The sequence below is a fragment of the Mirounga leonina genome, unplaced genomic scaffold (assembly GCF_011800145.1).
Source record: "Mirounga leonina isolate KUSES-001 unplaced genomic scaffold, KU_Mleo_1.0 Mir_166, whole genome shotgun sequence".
Lineage (NCBI taxonomy): Eukaryota > Metazoa > Chordata > Mammalia > Carnivora > Phocidae > Mirounga > Mirounga leonina.
This window is the reverse complement of record NW_023270418.1, coordinates 30,049,772-30,067,547: the sequence shown is the minus strand read 5'-3', so window position 1 is coordinate 30,067,547 and position 17,776 is coordinate 30,049,772. Positions and strand designations below refer to the sequence as shown.

At 53.0% G+C, this 17,776-nt stretch overlaps 1 protein-coding gene across 1 annotated transcript; it reads right to left on the bottom strand.

Moving 5' to 3' along the window:
• Positions 1-729: 729 nt before the first annotated feature.
• On the bottom strand, positions 730-15,263 carry NAA40 (N-alpha-acetyltransferase 40, NatD catalytic subunit). Its single transcript, XM_035013109.1, has 8 exons — positions 15,143-15,263; positions 9,345-9,440; positions 7,516-7,568; positions 4,903-4,998; positions 4,664-4,822; positions 4,407-4,490; positions 3,675-3,752; positions 730-3,393 (listed from the first exon to the last, which is right to left on the bottom strand). The coding sequence occupies exons 1-8, from the start codon at positions 15,146-15,148 to the stop codon at positions 3,252-3,254; spliced, it is 714 nt and encodes a 237-aa protein (XP_034869000.1). The 5' UTR covers positions 15,149-15,263; the 3' UTR covers positions 730-3,251.
• Between the last annotated feature and the right edge of the window lie 2,513 nt (positions 15,264-17,776).

Here is a 17,776-nt window from a genome sequence, read left to right as displayed (position 1 = left end):
GCAGACAGGATCACCAAGCAGCACAGCGAGGCTGCCCCCTCCAGTGTCCACAGGAAGTGCTTCTGAACCCCAGCTCCTAGCCTACTTCCTGCCTCTCCTCCCAGCTCACCCTGGGCCAGGGACTGGCAGGAGTCGCGCCTGGGGGAAGCTGCATAGCTCCATCTGTCACATGCCAGGGGCCAAACCTCTCCCAGCCCGTAACTTTCCTGTCCTGTCAGGCCTGACATGAGTTACCCTTCTTTTGAGCCTTTGTCTTTTATGAGTGGATGGAAGAGGGCTTTGGAATCTTTTTAAGACAAAGAATATTCTGAGTAACCCGATAAAGTAAAAGGGGGGAAAGAAACACCGACACTCTCAATCTATTCAAATCCCACACAAGTGCACTGGAATTTACGTTTAGCCAATGATGTCAAATGTCACAATGCCTGGCTTGGGACTCTGTCTAAGATGCAAAGCAGGCATCCCTTGCAAGACCTTTTACCTCTACCCAGGGCCAGTGGCAAGTGGCACAAACACACGCACTCTGTCTCAGGTCTCCCCCCTCTGGCTGTTCGCCCTAGACACCCTGAAGTTTCCTCAGGCCAAGGCTTCTTTCACAGCAAGGGGGGTGGGGCCTCACAGCTTCCTGCCTCCCAGGGTTTCAGCCCAGGCCCAAGGCTAGGAGAGTGTGAAGGTGTCCAGAGACCACACTGCCCATGGCACCCCAGCATTAGGACACGATCCCAGCAGCTGAACAAAGTGTCTTTTATTTGTGACATACAAATACAACCAATGCAGAAAGAGATCACTTTTCCCTTTGATTCCAGTGATAACAAGTTGCTAAAGAAAAAAAAAAATATCAAGAAGTTTATCTTCAGTTTCCTCTAAAAAAACCAGAAAGGGTTAAAAAGAACCATACACATGTCATATACACATTTGACATCAACAAAAAATAACCTGAAATAGAGTGGATACAACTTAAAAAAAAAAAAAAAAACCTTAAAAAATATTTTAACATGCCCCAAACAAAACACACAAAAAAGCCGGGGAACAAAAAGCCTGCTCTGTTTCTCAAAACCAAGACCTGGGGAAATGGAGAAAGACTGATGTTTGAGAAGTGAACGGGCTCAACACCACAACGGAGGGAGCCGCTGGTCTCCTGCCCCAGCGCTGGCGCCCTGAGCCACCCGTGGGAAACGGCCAGCAGAGGCTGCAGGAGCAGGTACCAAGCACCCCATCTACCAATGGGCTCAGTGGCAGGTGTCCAACGAGTGGAGAGAGACAACATACACTGAACTCACCTTATGAGGAATTTACAGTGGGGTCCCTTTTGATCCCCTTGAGTAGGAGGTATCAGAAATCCATGATCTAAGACAATAAATATCTGTTCTGCATCGACAGACAGGAATCAGAGTAAAGAATTCCTAAACATGCTTCTGTCATTCCATGATTCTTGGAAGGAGCCCACCAACGCTCTCCTCCCAGCAATTTAAAATTCTCCCCGCCCCTCCCCCCACATAGAATGCCCTGGGAGCCGGAAGGTAGGGACAGAGATGGGCTTATTCCAGTGTAAAGCAGCAAGGCCCTCCCCCAAGGGAGGGCCACATCCGCTGCCTGCGGCGGGGTCAAGAGCAACACAGAGCACTCTGAGGGCGGGGCTGGGTGGAGGAGGCCGTGTGCACAGCTCTCCCCCCCCCCCCCCTTGCAGGAGCAGGAAAGTGGGGAAGCGAGATCAGCTCTGGGGAGACCCGTCAGCAGAGACCACCTGAGTCAGGGCAGAGGGTGGGGGCTGAGCAGACTCTGAGGTCAGAACAGACCTCCAAGAGAGCAACTCCGCAAAGGCTAGAACCTCTAAGACACTCCCTAAAGCAGAGCTCACGGATGTCCAAGGGGAGGCGGCAGGTGCTTTTTCCTGGGTAAGGATTTGGTCATTTTCTTCCCTGGAAGGGGTGCAAGCCCAGAGATCAGGGCAAGTGTAAGCTCTGACCTACAGCCTCTCTACCCTGTGAAAGAAGAGGAAGGCCGCTGGCCCTGCTCCAGTCCGCTGCCACAGGGTGACGCTGGAGAGAGAGAGAGAAGAGCAGCGGTTCTGGCCACTGAGAGGCATTCCTGCTGCAGCCTGAGCTGCCAGCCAGGGCAGTGGCACCAGGCCTCACTGAGGCAGCAAGGGGCAAGGCTGGGGAGTGCAGGCAGTGGTGCCTGCTGCTGGCTGGGGGCTCTCTGCAAAGGGAGGGCAGCGCCACCTTCAGAGAGCGATCAGCACCAAGATATGAGAGGCAATAGCACTGAAGAGGCCAGGAATGAGGGGTCCTTCTGGGGGCAGATGGGGGGGCTCCCTAATGTAATCCTCCCCCCTTGAGAGTAAGAATAGAGGTATCGGGTGAGGTGAGCCGTGAGAGGACAAGTGGTGGGGAGGCGATGGAGAGGAACTGGCAGGACCTCTGGCTTGTTTCTATGAAGGGAGAGCTCGAGTCGCTGCCAGATCAAGAGGTTCATCTAGAATGCAGCAAAGTCCGAAAACCCAGAGAAGCAACTCTCTTCCCGGGGGACGCCCCCCGCCCCCATCCACACCTTGTTCCGGGTCCTCTCATCCTCTTATCAACAGCGAGGCAGAGAGGGATGGAGCCTTCCTCCTATCGGGCCAGTCCCCTGGGATGCCTCCACACTAACTGTGGGTCCATAAAAGCACAGCGAGAAAGAGCTCCCTTGCTTCCCAGTGTTGTGGCACAAAGGACCTCCCCACAGTCTCCATCAGAGCATTCAGCTCCAAAACAGGACTCTCTGCGAAGCCTATAGCTACGTTCAGATCTTGCACTCAGTCCGTTCCTCGTTGGGGACCAGCCAGACCCTGACCCAGGGCTCCGGGACTTTTATAAAGGTGGGCATAAAACTCCCCATTTGTCCAAGTGTGTGTGTGTGGCAGGGGGAGGGGGGGCTTGTCAGGAATCCATCTGCAGAGAAGCTGGGGAACCTCATGCTCAAGGGCACAAGGGCCGAGCGAGAAGGCAGCCGCTGTGAGAGGGTCCACGTCATGCCCGGCCTCCGTCAGCTCTTCCCCCAGCACCCTCTCCTTTCTGCTCCTTCAGGGTACTCTGTTCTTCTAGGGGAGCGGAGGACGGGCAGCTCGGACCACTCCACCCCAGGGTTCTGTGCTCTCAGGCTGCAGCCTGGCATGTGCAGGGCTGAGGAGGCCACAGCTCTGAGGGCACTTGACCAGCAGCATGAGCCCAGGGAGAGGACAGGCCTTGGAGAGAGCATTCTAGCTTGGGAGCTCAGTGGCAGCAGCCGCCACAGTGCCCACCCGTATGGGAGTGCTGGCTGTCCCCAAACTTGGTCCTCCGGCTCAGGATCTCGTAGGAGCAGTCCTCTCCACAGCAACCAGACATGCTGGGGGAAGAGTCATCGATTTCAAATCTGCAAGGAAAGCAAGAAGAAAGGCTTGGCTGCAGGTAGCTGACTGCCTTCCTTCCTAGCCCGGGAACTTTTCCACCCACCACACTCATGAGAGCCCTAAGAGTGAGGGCACAGCCAGAGGGCATGCCCACGCCATCTCACCAATCCCCAGGTTACTCCCACGGACCACCGGACCGGGAGCTCAGCCTTCAGGATGAAGGAGCGCCAGGACCAGGAAAAAGGCCCTGGGGCAGGCACCCCCTACCCCCCAGAGGGCCCCACACCAGGGTCCAGCTCCTTACTGCAGCGCTTCTCTGAAGAACTGGTAGGCGCCATGATTGTGCTTAAATACAGTTAACATAACTTTCTTCATCTGTGTGCTGAAAAGAAAGCAGAGAGAACACCTTCCAGAAAGAGAAACAGACACTAACTCATGCCTCTTCTTTCGTGTCTCTGCCTGCTGTCTCCCATTTGCTCCCGAGAAGTGCTCCTCTGAGCCCCAACTCTAGCCTCCATGCTGGGCACCCACAGCACGCCATGCTTCCGTTACGGGGCTGACTGGACTGCACGGGCATCGGGCCCCCACCCGACTGACCACTTCTCCACCTCCTCTCTGCACCCCACTATTCAGGCACAACAAGGGCTCAGAAGCACTTACTGCATTGAGCCACACGTACAAAATCTGGAGTCACAGCAAGGCGGGGAGTATCTTTACTGAGAGGATTCTAGATGCCTTTTTTTCTTTTTTTAAAAGATTTTATTTATTTATTTGACAGAGAGAGACACAGCGAGAGCAGGAACACAAGCAGGGGGAGTGGGAGAAGGAGAAGCACGCTTCCCGCTGAGCGGGGAGCCCCATGCGGGAGTCGATCCCAGGACCCTGGCATCATGACCTGAGCTGAAGGCAGACGCTTAACGACTGAGCCACCCAGGCGCCCCTCTAGATGCCTTTCTTCCAAAACATTCCTATGAGCCTTGTCCACAGAGGCTCAAAGAACAGTGGATGGCTCAGATGGAACAACACACGCCCTTACCTATTGGCCATGAGCTGCAGGATCTGTATGAGGAACTTCCCCAGGCCTTTCCGCCGCACCTTGCTTTCCAACTGCACTTCATAGCTGGATGAAGAAAGCAGCGAAGTGAGCACGGGGAGGCAGGGCCCATCAGAGGAGCCTGGGGCCCTGGCAGCCCACAGACCCACAGCGGCACAGTGGACTCTGCCACCCGGCTGAGTGCCTAGAGCAGCGCCGCTGTGTCCTCCCCACGGCCTACCCCACGCTGGGGCTCCTACCAGTACAGGACTTCATCCCCGCACTCCACGTCAAACCGGAAGTGAGAAAAGGCAACAGGAACCGAACTGCTTTCCCAAGCAATGAGGTACCAGGCTCGGTCATCTGTCATTTCCTCGCGTTTCTCTCGGTCCTTCCAGCCCCATTCGCTTTGCTCATACCTGGGAAACATCGGGGGAGTCAGGGCGGGGCAGCCCAGAAGTGGAGGAGTGAGGCTCCCCTCCCATCGGGGTGTGCTTACATGGTCTGCATGTTGGTTTTGGTCAGGTCGAAGGCCCAAGCCACAGTGGCTGGCTCCAGTCCAGACACTCGCTTACACTCGATGGAGACGTTTAACCTGAAGAAGAGGGAAAGGCGGCGTCTGGAGCCAGCGCAGGCCCGAGGGCGGCCTGCTGCCCTGATGGCCTCGTGGTACAGCGGGCCTGGTCTCAGTTCATCCACAGAGAAAAGCCGAGCCTGCACCCTGCCTTCCAGGACGTGACTACAGAAGGTGCTGCTGAACAAACAAAGGCTTTTGGGCTGAGATTAACAACTGTCATCGCCGGGCCACCACCCTGACCACAGTCCCATTTCCTGCTCGCCCTGCAAGGCCCTTATCAGCCTCGGCACTTTGTACACTTCCATCCCCCTCCGCTACCTCTTTGCTTTCTCCAGCCTCTCTTCTGCACTTTGCTATAAACACTAGACTCTTCTCGGTTCCTCTAGTTCCTGCCCTTAGGCAGTTAGTCTCTGAACGGACTCCTCACCAGCAGCTCAAAAGTGGCTGGGTCACCTCAGGCTCTTTGAGAAGACCATGGTTCATAACCCCCCTGAGGGGTCCTGCCTGCAACTTCCTTTGAGGACACAGTGGGTCCTCTTGGCTGACCAAACAGGGTGGGGCAGGGTCCAACCCCACACTGTTTTCCTACACTAACACATGCTGTAGACATTAAGGTATCATAATCTATTTACTTCTGAGGGAAACGTTAGTAAATCACAGTTCAGCTCCTTGGCCAATCTCCGGGCAGTGCTGCATTCTGACAGGACCGAAGTCAGTGACACGAAGTCCTTAGAGAGGTCCCAGGTCAGGACCTTCCAATGGCCCTTGACATGACCCCTCAGAGGACATCCCCCTTGTAAATGACTGTCACCTCTGCTGTCTGGTCTGCCATATGAGCTGCAAGTGCGCTCAGCCTTAAACATTCAGAACTTCTTGGCTCTGAAGAGTCTTCCTTTCTCTGTAAGTACTGACCATGTCATAGTCAGAAACGCCCCAACACGGCCTTCCATCTGGCTCAGCCGTCTATTTTCCAAAGGTCAGTCTGGAGGTATGGATTCTCCACTAATCTGAGTTCTCTCTCTCTCTTTTTATTTGAGTTCTTTAAGTACATGAAAGCAGGATCACAGCCACACAAATCACACAAAATTCCAGGCACCAAAGGAGCCCAGAGTCAGCTGGCAATGCCTGCTTCAGGACTGTCCCAGTATTTCTGAAAGTCAACAGGGGCGTGGAATATGGAACATTAGAAGACATCACAGGAAGGGATCCCTAAACTGTGTCAGAGGACTTCCCAGACACTGAATGGCAAGGCTACTGGAGGAACGGGACTACGTCTGAAGGGTAAGTTAACGTAATACTATGCAATTCAGACAAAGCTACGAAAAGCAGATACAGTGTCACCTATGAAAAGTGTTCGTTTCATAATTCATATATTTACATCTATCCATCTTGTTCACTAAAATACTCATACCAGCTGCTACTTACAGAACTGGATATAATGCTCTTTCCTCCTTAAAATGACCTTCCAAGTTTGGTATCATCACTCCATTTAACAAACCAAAAAATGAAGCTTAAGGAGTGTAGCTTGTTTGAATACAGTTAATCAGAGGTGCAGTTCTGATTGAAACCCATAGCTGTGATTCTCTAAAACCATAACCCGTTCTTCCCTAAGCCAAAGTAGCTCTGGTAAGACTGATTATGCTTCCTGGGCGCCTGGGTGGCTCAGTTGGTTAAGCGACTGCCTTCAGCTCAGGTCATGATCCTGGAGTTCCGGGATCGAGTCCCGCATCGGGCTCCCTGCTCAGCGGGGGGTCTGCTTCTCCCTCTGACCCTCCTCCCTCTCATGCTCTCTGTCTCTCATTCTCTCTCTCAAATAAATAAATAAAATCTTAAAAAAAAAAAAAAAGACTGATTATGCTTCCTATTCTATAAACCAAAAGGACAGAAAGGGGAAGGGGGCTTTAACCCAGATCCTACAGCAGTAAACTGGATTAGTAACAATAACAGTAGTAATAACAGCTAACACTGACCTAGGTTTTGATAAGCTCCAGGCACGAGTACTTTCTACCTAATCCTCCTGATGAAACCATTTATTATTAGACCCACTGCTGATTAGAAAATGGAGGCACAGAGAGGTTAAGTCCAGGGCCCAGGGTCATACAGCCAGTAAGTGGCTTTTAACAATTACACCATACACTCCGGGAAAGAGCCCTAGATTGGGAATTAAAAGCCCCCTCAGGAGCCAGCGAGAAACTCCGTGGCTCAGAAATCTTATTCAGCTTCTCTGAGTCTTGGGTCCCCCCTGCATATGAGGAGGAAGTCAGCCTAGATGATTTTTCAAGTTCATTTCAGCTCTACGATTCTTCACCCAGAGAGAATATCAAATCCTAAAGAAACATCAGTCTAAGATCAGGCAATCTTTGTTCATTTATGGATTCTTCTGTCACCCTAACCAGGGGCTTTTATATCAACAAGACACTCGCCATAGCTTCTCCTTTTTCCTAACAAAGAATGAGAAAATTTGGGTTGGAGGAAGCATACTCTGGGAAGGTGAATTCCTCAGACACTCAACAGTTAGGAGTGCTAAACACTTACCCATTTCGATCGTATTTCTTGAACACTGGGAAAGCCTCTAGAGGGTCTCCAAGCTGTGGAGGGAAAGAGAAGAGTAGCACAAACACACGCATGGCGGTCACAGGCTCTTCCCTGAAGTGAGACAGTGTGCAGACCCACATTGGGGGGCTTAGCTCCCAGCCCAGGAGCAGCCCCCAGACAGCCTCTCCATCTGCCTCAGCTCTGAAATCACATGTAGGGAGGTTCTAGTAAGGAGGCCCAAGAGAGTTAAGTCAGCGTCATTTCACAAGGTTGGAAGAGACTCTACTAGCCTAATACTAATACTGGCCTATAGGTCACCTGACCCAAAAGACGGAGGCCACTTGATCCACCTGCATACTTTTTTTTTTTTTAATTTTAAGTAGGCTCCATGCCCAGTGTGGGGCTTGAACTCATGACCCTGAGATCAAAAGTCACCTGCTCTACCAACTAAACCAGCCAGGTGCCCCATCCACCTGCATACTTATTTTTTTTTTTTTAAACGTTTTTAAAAATTTTTATTTATTTTAGAAAGAGAGAGCACGCACGCATGCACATGCAAGGGGAGGGGCAGAGGTAGAGAGACTCTCAAGCCGACTCCACACTGAGGGCAGAGCCCAACACAGGGCTAGATCTCACGACCCCAAGATCACGACCTGAGCCGAAATCAAGAGTCGGACGCTTAAATGACTGAGCCATCCAGGCGTCCCTCAACTGCATACTTCTAAGAAGCCCCCGACTAACCTCACCCGGTCAATGGCACAATCATGTCTCTGAACCATCTCCTTATAAATGTGGACTGTTTACTGGGTGGGCTAAAAAAGTAACAGAAGGGGCGCCTGGGTGGCTCAGTTGGTTAGGTGTCTGCCTTCGGCTCAGGTCATGATCCCGGAGATCGAGCCCTGCATGGGGCAGCCTGCTCAGCGGGGAGTCTGCTTCTCCTTCTCCCCCTGCTCATGCTCGCTCTCACTCTCTCTCAAATAAATAAAATCTTAAAAAAAAAAAAAAGAGTAACAAGAAATTGGGGTGCCTCGGTGGATCAGTCAGTTAAGTGTCTGCCTTTGGCTCAGGACATGATCCCAGAATCCTGGGATCGAGCCCCGAGTCAGGCTCCCAGGGAGCCTGCTTCTCCCTCTGCCTGCAGCTCCGCCCAACACCCCCCGCCCCCACTTATGCTCTCTGTCAAATAAAGAAAATCTTAAAAAAAAAAAAAAAAAAGAGAGAGTAACAAAAAATGGGATATGAAATGGGAGCAGGAAGGATGACCAGAATCTCTTCAGGTCTGCTTGAAAGCCAAGCCTGTGGCCCCCTGAACCAGGCTGCTGCCCCCCCCCCCCCCCCGCCCGGTGCCAGCACAGCCTTTGGTACTTCAGTCAGTCCATAAATGTTTGAAGGAATGAATGAGAAAACTATACCACATTTTACGAGGGACGTTTCCTCTCCAAAATGCAAAATCCTAACAAAAATTTCTCCAGACCCTAGTCTTCTACTGATATGGAAGGAGACCCACAGAGGGGAGCAGCCACTTCCACTTTTTTTCTTTTTTAAAGCAGGCTGCGCGCCCAGTGTGGGCCTGAACTCACGACCCCAAGATGGAGGGTCACACGCTCCACCGACTGAGCCAGCCAGGCGCCCCCAGCCACTTCCATTTGAATCCACATTTCCCTGCACACCTAGGCCAATCTCTGGCCCTCCTGGCAACTCTGCTGCCGGGCTCATTTTCCTCAGCTGGCCAATAACAAAATGCTGCCACAGGGTGGCGCCAAGAGAAGTCGAATGCAAAACTGAGCTGAAGCTCCAGGAGGAGGGGACGTGGGAACGAGGGGAGTCACCCTGTTGGCAGCGTCCACTTTGGCACAGACTGCATCCATGGCTGCTCGTTCCTCCAACCGCTTCTGCTTCTTCTCCTTCGCTTTGCTTGACTTCCTCTGCAACAGGGAAAAGCAAAGTTGGCTGGAAGGGCTGTGGCCGACCAAAGACTTGGCTTTCCCTTTGAGGAACCTTAGAGTCAGTTCCTGAGCCCACAGGCCTGGCTCCAGCGGCAGCAACTTCCAATCCTGACTGCTGCACACTTGGCGGGGTGGGAAAGATGCAAGCGTTTTCTAGTCGTGAGAGCTCGGGAGCATCACCAGACTCCTCAGCTTCCTTGTCGGAAAGAGTACTGACCCTGAGGACTGCTGGGTCACTGTGAGGACCCAGTGAGAGCACACGACAATGCATGCAGGACAGCCTGGCCCCAGCAGGTGCCTAGTAAATATGCACTCATCCATTCCCTCCTGAGGAAGGAACAACTAATTTTAGACACATTCAGGCAGGTTTCAAGGAGGAGACGGCATCTGAGGTAGCCGCTGAGAGCTGTTCTAAGGATGAGTTTATTCAAAGCCTTCTCAGTGTCTGCCAGCTTCCGGAGACAAAGATCTGGTCTGGGGGAGCCCCTGTGGGAGCTGGGTCCCCTTTCTAAGCTGAGACCACGGCACTCTGGCTTAAGAAGACAGAACTGTGCCCCAGAAGCGCCGCTCGGCCAAGGGCAACGAGCAGCAGGCACACTGCACACCTAGTATCTACAAGGGCGGAGTGAAGGGCCTCAAGGGGTTCACCTGGGGACAGAGGCCATACTGACACACGGTGCGCAAGGCCACGGTGCAGGGCACACAGCGGTGGGGGGGAGCAAAGGGCCAGCGTCTGTGCACAGAGGCACGCACAGCAAAGCACCCACAACTGCATACGGAGCAAATCCTATTTTATGGCTCCCGTGGGGTTCTCTCAGGCCTACACGGGCCCTCTTGCCCTCCTGTAAAAAGCTAGGAACACAGGAAAAAGAGCCCACGTGCTGGAATCTGACAGACCTTACCCAGAACCTCTTCCTGCTCTTCAGAGTGGTGTTCGGGCAACACCCAGTCTTCTCTGTGTCTCCTTCCCTCGTCTGATGAATGAAGTGAGTGAGGCTCTCATCAAACCTCCTCTGAGGTGGGAGGCCGGGGACACTGACTCGGGCACGTGCTCCCAAGGAACACGGAAGCGGCCCATGCATCCCGAGTTGCTCGCCACCCCCCTCCCCAAGCCAGCCCAAATCCCGAAGGCACCCAAAGGCACTGGCGGGATGGCTCTGCTTTCTTACCCACCTCACTGCCTCTTCTGACTCCACCTCTGGGTTTCCTGAGCTCACCAGAGAGGCTGGCCTCCCTACAACTGCACCTTAGCCCCGACGCTGGCACCAGCAAAGGGGGAGTCGAAAAACCAGATGCTGGAAAAGTTTCTTGGGATAATTCTACCCTCAGCTGTCCAAGGAATAACACTGCCTAACTCTCATTGCAAGCGACCAGGAAGCGAGAGGGATTGCTCTTCTAGGTGTAAACTCGCCCAACACCAGCTATTTTATCCTGCTGAGCACTGTGCTGGAAGTCCGGCTAGATCCCATTCCTTACCTCCATCAAGGAAGGAGCAAACAGAAGAGAACAGACTGTTTTCGTAACACCAGGACTGGAGGGGACAGAACCAGCCTCTCTCGACCACACACAGGTTTTAGAGCACCCATCTTTTTCTCTGGGGATTCGAGTTTCAAAATAACACTGAGAGATACACTCAGCTCGCAAAGTACTTTGCAAACATCTGCTTCAATCCTCGGGGCAAAAACCAGCACCTCTGTTCCCATGAGGAAACTGAGGCTCAAAGGGATGGTGTGACTTGTTTAGTGTTCCCCCACGAGTAAATGGCAGAAGGGGACTTAATCCCGGGGGTTGGGCCAGTTGTTCCACCAGCCCTGCTGTCGTCCCCCAATGGGAAGGCCGACATCAGTGTCAGAAGACCTTCCTTCTCAGTCCTGCCAAGATAAAGTCCAGAGCTCAGGAACCGTTAAGGTAGCAATTCATTTCTCACCACGCTTCTGGCTCGGTGACGGCCGATGCGCCAGCACAGAGCTGCCCCAGGCCCCACCTCTCCACTGAGGGAGGGCTAAGGAAACCCGAGACAGCCGGCCTCCAGGAAAGAACATGAGCCCTGGCATCACTCAGGCCAGGCCAGTGCTCCTCCCGCCGCCCCTGCATGACCTGTGAAAGCAAGGCCATCTCCGGGAAAATGGGGACACGAGTGAAAGGACAGGTCAGAGGTCACCTTTACAGTAGAGGCAAGCTCCCCTCCTCCACCCTGCACACTAGTTCTCTCCTCACACAATACAGAGCTGAAAAGATCAAAGGTGCTGGAAGGAAAGTGTGACTCCCGGGACCCAGAAAGCACTGAAACGTGGGTTCCCGCCACAGCATCTCATTTCTAAACCCACGAAGAAAGTAATTCCTAAGCACAAGCAGTAGGAGGGCCAACCCCAGGCCTCCAGGAGATTTATGGGCTCATTCATGCAAGGGAACAGGCCAGCCAGACAATCCTCAGAGTGAGGCTTGGGGCTGCCATGGTCCGAGACGGCAGATAATGAAAGAGACCCCTAAGTGCTTCGCTGCCTGCACATGGGGTATGTGGCAGGCTAAAGCAGGCCAGGGCAGACAGGCAGGGGCTCTCCCTCAAACCTAGCACACACTAGGAAAAGTGGTCTCCTACTGTTCCAATTAGCTTTGCCCTGCCTGGTGGAGGTAAGGCTATCCTGCAGGGACACACGAAAATTCTCCTAATTAAAATGGGAAATAAGCACAGTGAACAGTAAAGCTCATTGTGGTTAAGTGTCTGTCCCAAGGGAGCTTTATATAATAAAAAGAGTGTAGGATTTTGAGTCAAGAGACTTGGATTTGATTCTCAGCTCTTCCACTTAGTAGCTGTGTGACTTTGGGCAAGTTACTTAATCTCTTTTCAGCGAGTTACTTAGTTTCTCTGGATCTCAATCTCCTCATCAGTAAAAGGGGGCTAACAGTGCTTATACCTCAAAGGACTGCTGTGAGGACAAAATGATACAATGTACTAGATACAAAAAATAAGGACTTCTGTTTACAAGGATCCACTAGTGACACACTCTGCTAATGCTTTAATAAAGAGGCTTTATTTTACTGTTTATAGTAACAAGTTATGTGTGCCCACTTCTTTGATGAGAAAACTGAGGAACAGAGAGGTTAGAGAACTTTCAGGGTCATAGAGCCAGTGAAGAGAATTCTCAAAGAGGTCTCTCCCTACCACCCTCTCCCTCCACTCTACACCAGACTGTAACACTCCATGAGGGAGAGGTCACATTGGCTTCATTTGTCAATGTACACCCAGTACTCAGCAAACAGTAGGTACTAAGTCCATAACTGTTGAGTGAATCATCCAAGATTCAAATCCAGGTCTGAACCCTAAAATCCACGCTTCTTCCACAACATCAACTACATGTATATAGCACTTTTTATAAAGTGTGACATAAGTGTTTTCACACGCAGCCGTGAAAGCCCTCCCCCTGCTATGCCTCTCGAAGTAGTATCCCACATGCAGTTAGGACTGCCAGGTCACACAGAGAAATTCAAAAACAAAAAGCACACAGATGGGGGCAGGAAGCACCTTTCAGAAAAGAGATTTGGCATCTCTTAAATTTTCAGTGTCAATACCTTCACCCCACAAAGTATCCAGGATCCAGAAAAAAACCTCCATTTTTGGTGAAGGGAGCCAGAGATCTACATTCTAATTCCTAAAAGACAACACGTCTGTGGCAGCGAGGGTGAAAGAACTTTGGAGAGAAGCGTGTTCCATCTGATGCTACTCTCTCTTAGCCTGAGGTTATCTGTCAAATGGAGCAGGGCCCTCCCACAGATGGTGCTCACCACAAACACTGACCTTCCTGACACTGAGGTGGGGAGTCCACAGCCCCCATCCAGGAGGAATGAGGATAATGAGAGGGTTCCAGCATTGTTTCAGGGAGGAAGATTCAAGTTTCTCTTTTTTGCAGTGAGTTTTAGGCCAGAAGAGACTAGGCAGGGGCCGTTCTGAGAAACACATCTGTAGAGTATGAGTAATAACGTGGAGGCCCTAAAGGAAGCAAGGGTCGCAGTATCTCTGAGTCTTGCTCTTTCAACTCAACCAATGAGGAAGTGTTGAACAAGAATGGCATGTTATGCTTCTTGTTTGCTGCCCAGTCTCTAGTGGCTGATGCTGGGTAGACACTCACCAACTGATACCAGGGACACAGATTTTTACCTCATTTCAACAAGAGTTGAGGTTTGGGACCTTTCACCAAAACCTGGGTTAAATGTGCCTAAGGTCTCCAGACTTGATTTTCTACATACGAAGTACATAATACCCCAAATTCCTTGCTGAAACAAGATGAAAGTGTTTTGACGCAGATTACATAAAGTGCTTCGACATGGATTAGACGACTAGTTTTGTCCAACAAGTTGATCTGTTCAGTCAATAACTACTTGAGAGAAAATCTAGGTTAACAACAGGAGGGACAAACCAGTGGGTTAAAAAATAGCACAAATCTATTTTAGATAACTACAATAAAAGTGAGAATACAAGCAAAAACAACAGCCACGATCTGCATCCACTACCTCATTTAATTCTCACATCTTTGGGGGGGGGGGCGGGTCTCATCACCCACATTACATAGAGGAAGAAATTCAAATTCAGAAAGGCCACGTCACTGGCACAGTATCATGCTGCTAACCAGGAAGACGGGGCTGGAACTGAGGTATCTCCGACTCCCAAATCAGGGCTTCCCAAAGGTGGTGAAAATTCCAGGTAAAAACTAATCTACACAGTACCAGGGAGGGCCAGTTCCATTTTCAGGAGAGTGACTGATACTACTCTAACTGGAACTTAGGAAGGTGAACTCACAGAAATATTTGAATAACTTCTGCCCAGCCCTCCATCGGCACATGCCAGGGAAGGGCGCACCTCCGGTTTGCCTCACACAGAACAGGTGGTCACTATCCATCTGCGGCTGAAGCCATCAGACAGCCCCCCCCCCAAATCAATCCCCTCCCTGCTCACCTTCTGCACTGCTCCCCCATGCAAAGCCACCCGCAGCACTGAGACTACTAACGACCCAAGTAATAATCAAAACCACTCTGTTGCATCTGGGAGGCCTAGAGGGCAGGCCTCCGTTGGAAAGGAAGAGGGCGTTTTAGGAGAAGGAGGAACCTGGCGGAGAGGTTTGGAAAGAGTGTAGGGGAACCGGCTTCACCGAGAATCCGGGTAGCGGGAAAAGCAGCCAGCGGCCGAGGGCTGGGGAGGCCCGAGGCAGGGTCTGGCCCCTGCTCACTGCCTGTGTGACCTTGGCTGGGAGCCTCTTCTCTGGGCCTCAGTTCCCTGCAAGCCAGGGGAGGCCTAGGATGTGGGAAGCCGTGAAGCAGGTGACAGCCAGGTGATGGGTGACCCCTGGGGGTGGGGGGTACCCCAGGGGCCGCGCGGGGCTTAAAGCGTGGCCAAGAGGATAACAGGTCAGCCAGGAAGGCGGGGGGGGAGCGCGACGCGAGGGGCGGGGGACACCCAAAGGGGTGGGGCCCGGAGAAGGGGGCTCCCCAAGGGATCCCCGGGCTGCGCCGGGTGTGGGGACGCTTAGAATGTGGGAGTCGGGTCATGTGGGGGTTGGGGGTCACGTGAGGCCGGAGGGGGTCGGGGGTCACGTGAGAGGGGGGTTCAAGGAACAATGGGGGCGCAGGGGGCGAGGGGAGTGGGGAGCGCTCCCGGCCCTCGCGTCTCCTCTCCCTGCCTCACTCACCCCCATGGCGGCAACGGCGGCGGCGGCCCTCAGCTCCTCCTTCCCACACTTGCCGGCAGGGAGGCGGCAACGGCGGCGGCGGCGGCAGCGGCACCAGCGCGGCGGCGGGCCCCGCACCGCGCATGCGCCTCGCGGGCTCTCCTGCGCGCCCTGGCGGGCACCGCGCCGGCGCAGAGCGGGGGAGGGCGCGAGCGGGGGAAGCGCGCAGGTGGAGAGCCGGGGAGGCGGGCCGAGGGTCTCGCACCCGAAAGAGGCGGGAGGCGCGGAGCAGCGTCGCGCTGGGAATGACGTGCGCCCGGGCCCGCCCCCTCGTCTCCTGGCTGTGTCTGTAGCTATGGCAACGGCCGCGCCTGGCCGGGAGAAGCGCGCTGCCGCAGGGTGTGTGGCGGCGGTAACCCCTGCGCACCTCCCCTCCGCGGCCGGCGCGGCCCGGGGCCGCCAGCAGAGCAGCCACCCTCGCTCAGGTCCAAACGCGCCGCGACCTCGGAAGCCCCAGCCCCTCCTGCAGCCCTCGGGCACAGGGGGAGCTCTTTGGAAACGTTCCACCTTCGAGATCTTGAACTCTTGAAACTCCTTCTCTAACCGGAGTCCCGTTATTTATTCATCCGTCTTCTAACTATTCATCCACCCTCCATTCATTCGCTCTGAGTCTCCGTAAACATTTACCAGCGTCTACGCTGTGCTGAGCCCAGGGGCCACAGAGCGGAGCAGTCCAAAACTTCACTGTTCAGAGGGGACACAGGCATGGAACAATTGTTTAATGGAGAGTGGGTGGTGCTGTGGAAATGAGGTCTCAGGCGCCCAGTCCGTCCGAGCAGACCAGTCCCCTGGGGAGCTGTGTGCCCCGTACACGCCCCTGCGCCCTACCTCAGGATCGATCTCCGGGGGTGGAGCCAGTCTCCTGAGAGCGCCCCAAGGAGAGCCATACTTGCGAAAATGAGACAACCACTGCCCAAGACTTAAGCTTCGTAGACTTCGTCAGGTTTTGCTCATGATCCCATCTTCAGTGCTCAGTGCGGTAGTGGCCCCAAAACGGGTGCTCAAGCAAATAGCCACCATAGGCCAGGCAATGGCCCCGGCTGCAAAGAAAACAACCATAACAAACAGAAAAGGTACTGCCCTCCCGGAACTTGTCTGCTAAAAGGAGGAAGTAGATAATAAACTAAATAAACAGGTAAAATCTATAATAAGGTAGATGATATCGGTTTTATGGAAGAAAATAAAGCAGGGAAGGAGGAGAGGAAAGGTCAGGACTTAGTGCTTTATTTATTTATTTATTTATTTATTTATTTTAAAGATTTATTTATTTATTTGAGAGAGCGAGAATGAGAGAGAGAGAGAGAGTACATGAGAGGGGGGAGGGTTCGAGGGAGAAGCAGGCTCCCCGCCGAGCAGGGAGCCCGACGCGGGACTAGATCCTGGGACTCCAGATCATGACCTGAGCCGAAGGCAGTCGCTTAACCAACTGAGCCACCCAGGCGCCCCTTTATTTATTTATTTTAAAGATTTTATTTATTTATTTGACAGAGAGAGACACAGTGAGAGAGGGAATACAAGCAGGAGGAGTGGGAGAAGCTGGCTCCCCACTGAGCAGGGAGCCCGATGCAGGGCTCGATCCCAGGACCCTGGGATCATGACCTGAGCCGAAGGCAGACGCTCAACGACTGAGCCACCCAGGCGCCCCAGGACTTAGTGCTTTAACTAGGATACTCAGGGAAGGCAAACATGAGGTAACATTTGTATCAAGATCTGAAGGAGGGATGAGAACAAGTCATGGATACCTGAGGGCCTTCCAGGCTGGGGGTACAGCTAGTGCAAAACCCCCAAGCAGGAACATGGTTGGAATGTTTGAGGAACTGCAAGAAGTGCAGTGCGGCTGGCGCAGAGTGAGCCAGTGGGAGATTAGTAGGAAGTAAAATCAGACAGGTAAGGAGAGGATCATTTATAGGGCTTGTACATTTTGTTTTGTCTTTTAAGTAAGCTCTGCCTCTCCGCTCCCCCCCCCCCCCCCCCCCGCAACGTGGGGCTTGAACTCACAACCCTGAGATCAAGAGTCACGTGCTCTACCAACTGAGCCAGCCAGGTGCCCTAGGGCTTAGAGGTTTTGAAAGACTTTGGGACTAGAGGGAGCTGGGACACCACTGGAGGGTCTGAGTGGAGGAGCCATGGAGTGGCTTTTGTGCTCATAGGACCACCTGACTGCTGGGTTGGGAAGAGAGTGTAGGGGCAAGGTCACAGGAGGGCCTTTGCAGAGGCCACTGCTCCAGTCAAGGCGAGAGCAATTAAGCTTGTAGCAGGTGGACAGCACTGGAAGTGGGAGAAGCAGTCAGGGCCTGGTGTGTATCGAAGGTAGAACCAATAGGCCTTGCTGGTGGACTGGGTGTAGGATGTGAGGGAAAGAGAAGAGTAAGATACCTTTCAAGGTTTTTTGTTTGTTTTTTAAAGATTTTATTTATAGGGGCGCCTGGGTGGCTCAGATGGTTGGGCGTCTGCCTTTGGCTCGGGTCATGATCCCAGGGTCCTGGGATTGAGCCCCATATCGGGCTCCTGGCTCGGCGGGGAGCCTGCTTCTCCCTCTCCCTCTGCCTCTCCCCCTGCTCGTGCTCTCTCTCTCTCGGTGTCTCAAGTGAATAA

Excerpts from the sequence above, each read along its gene's own strand:
- NAA40 (XM_035013109.1), bottom strand. Across the intron at positions 7,569-9,344 it reads AAGTGGACGCTGCCAACAGG|CTTGGAGACCCTCTAGAGGC; the intron begins GTGACTCCCCTC and ends TTCCCTCCACAG. Across the intron at positions 4,999-7,515 it reads AAGAAATACGATCGAAATGG|GTTAAACGTCTCCATCGAGT; the intron begins GTAAGTGTTTAG and ends CCTCTTCTTCAG.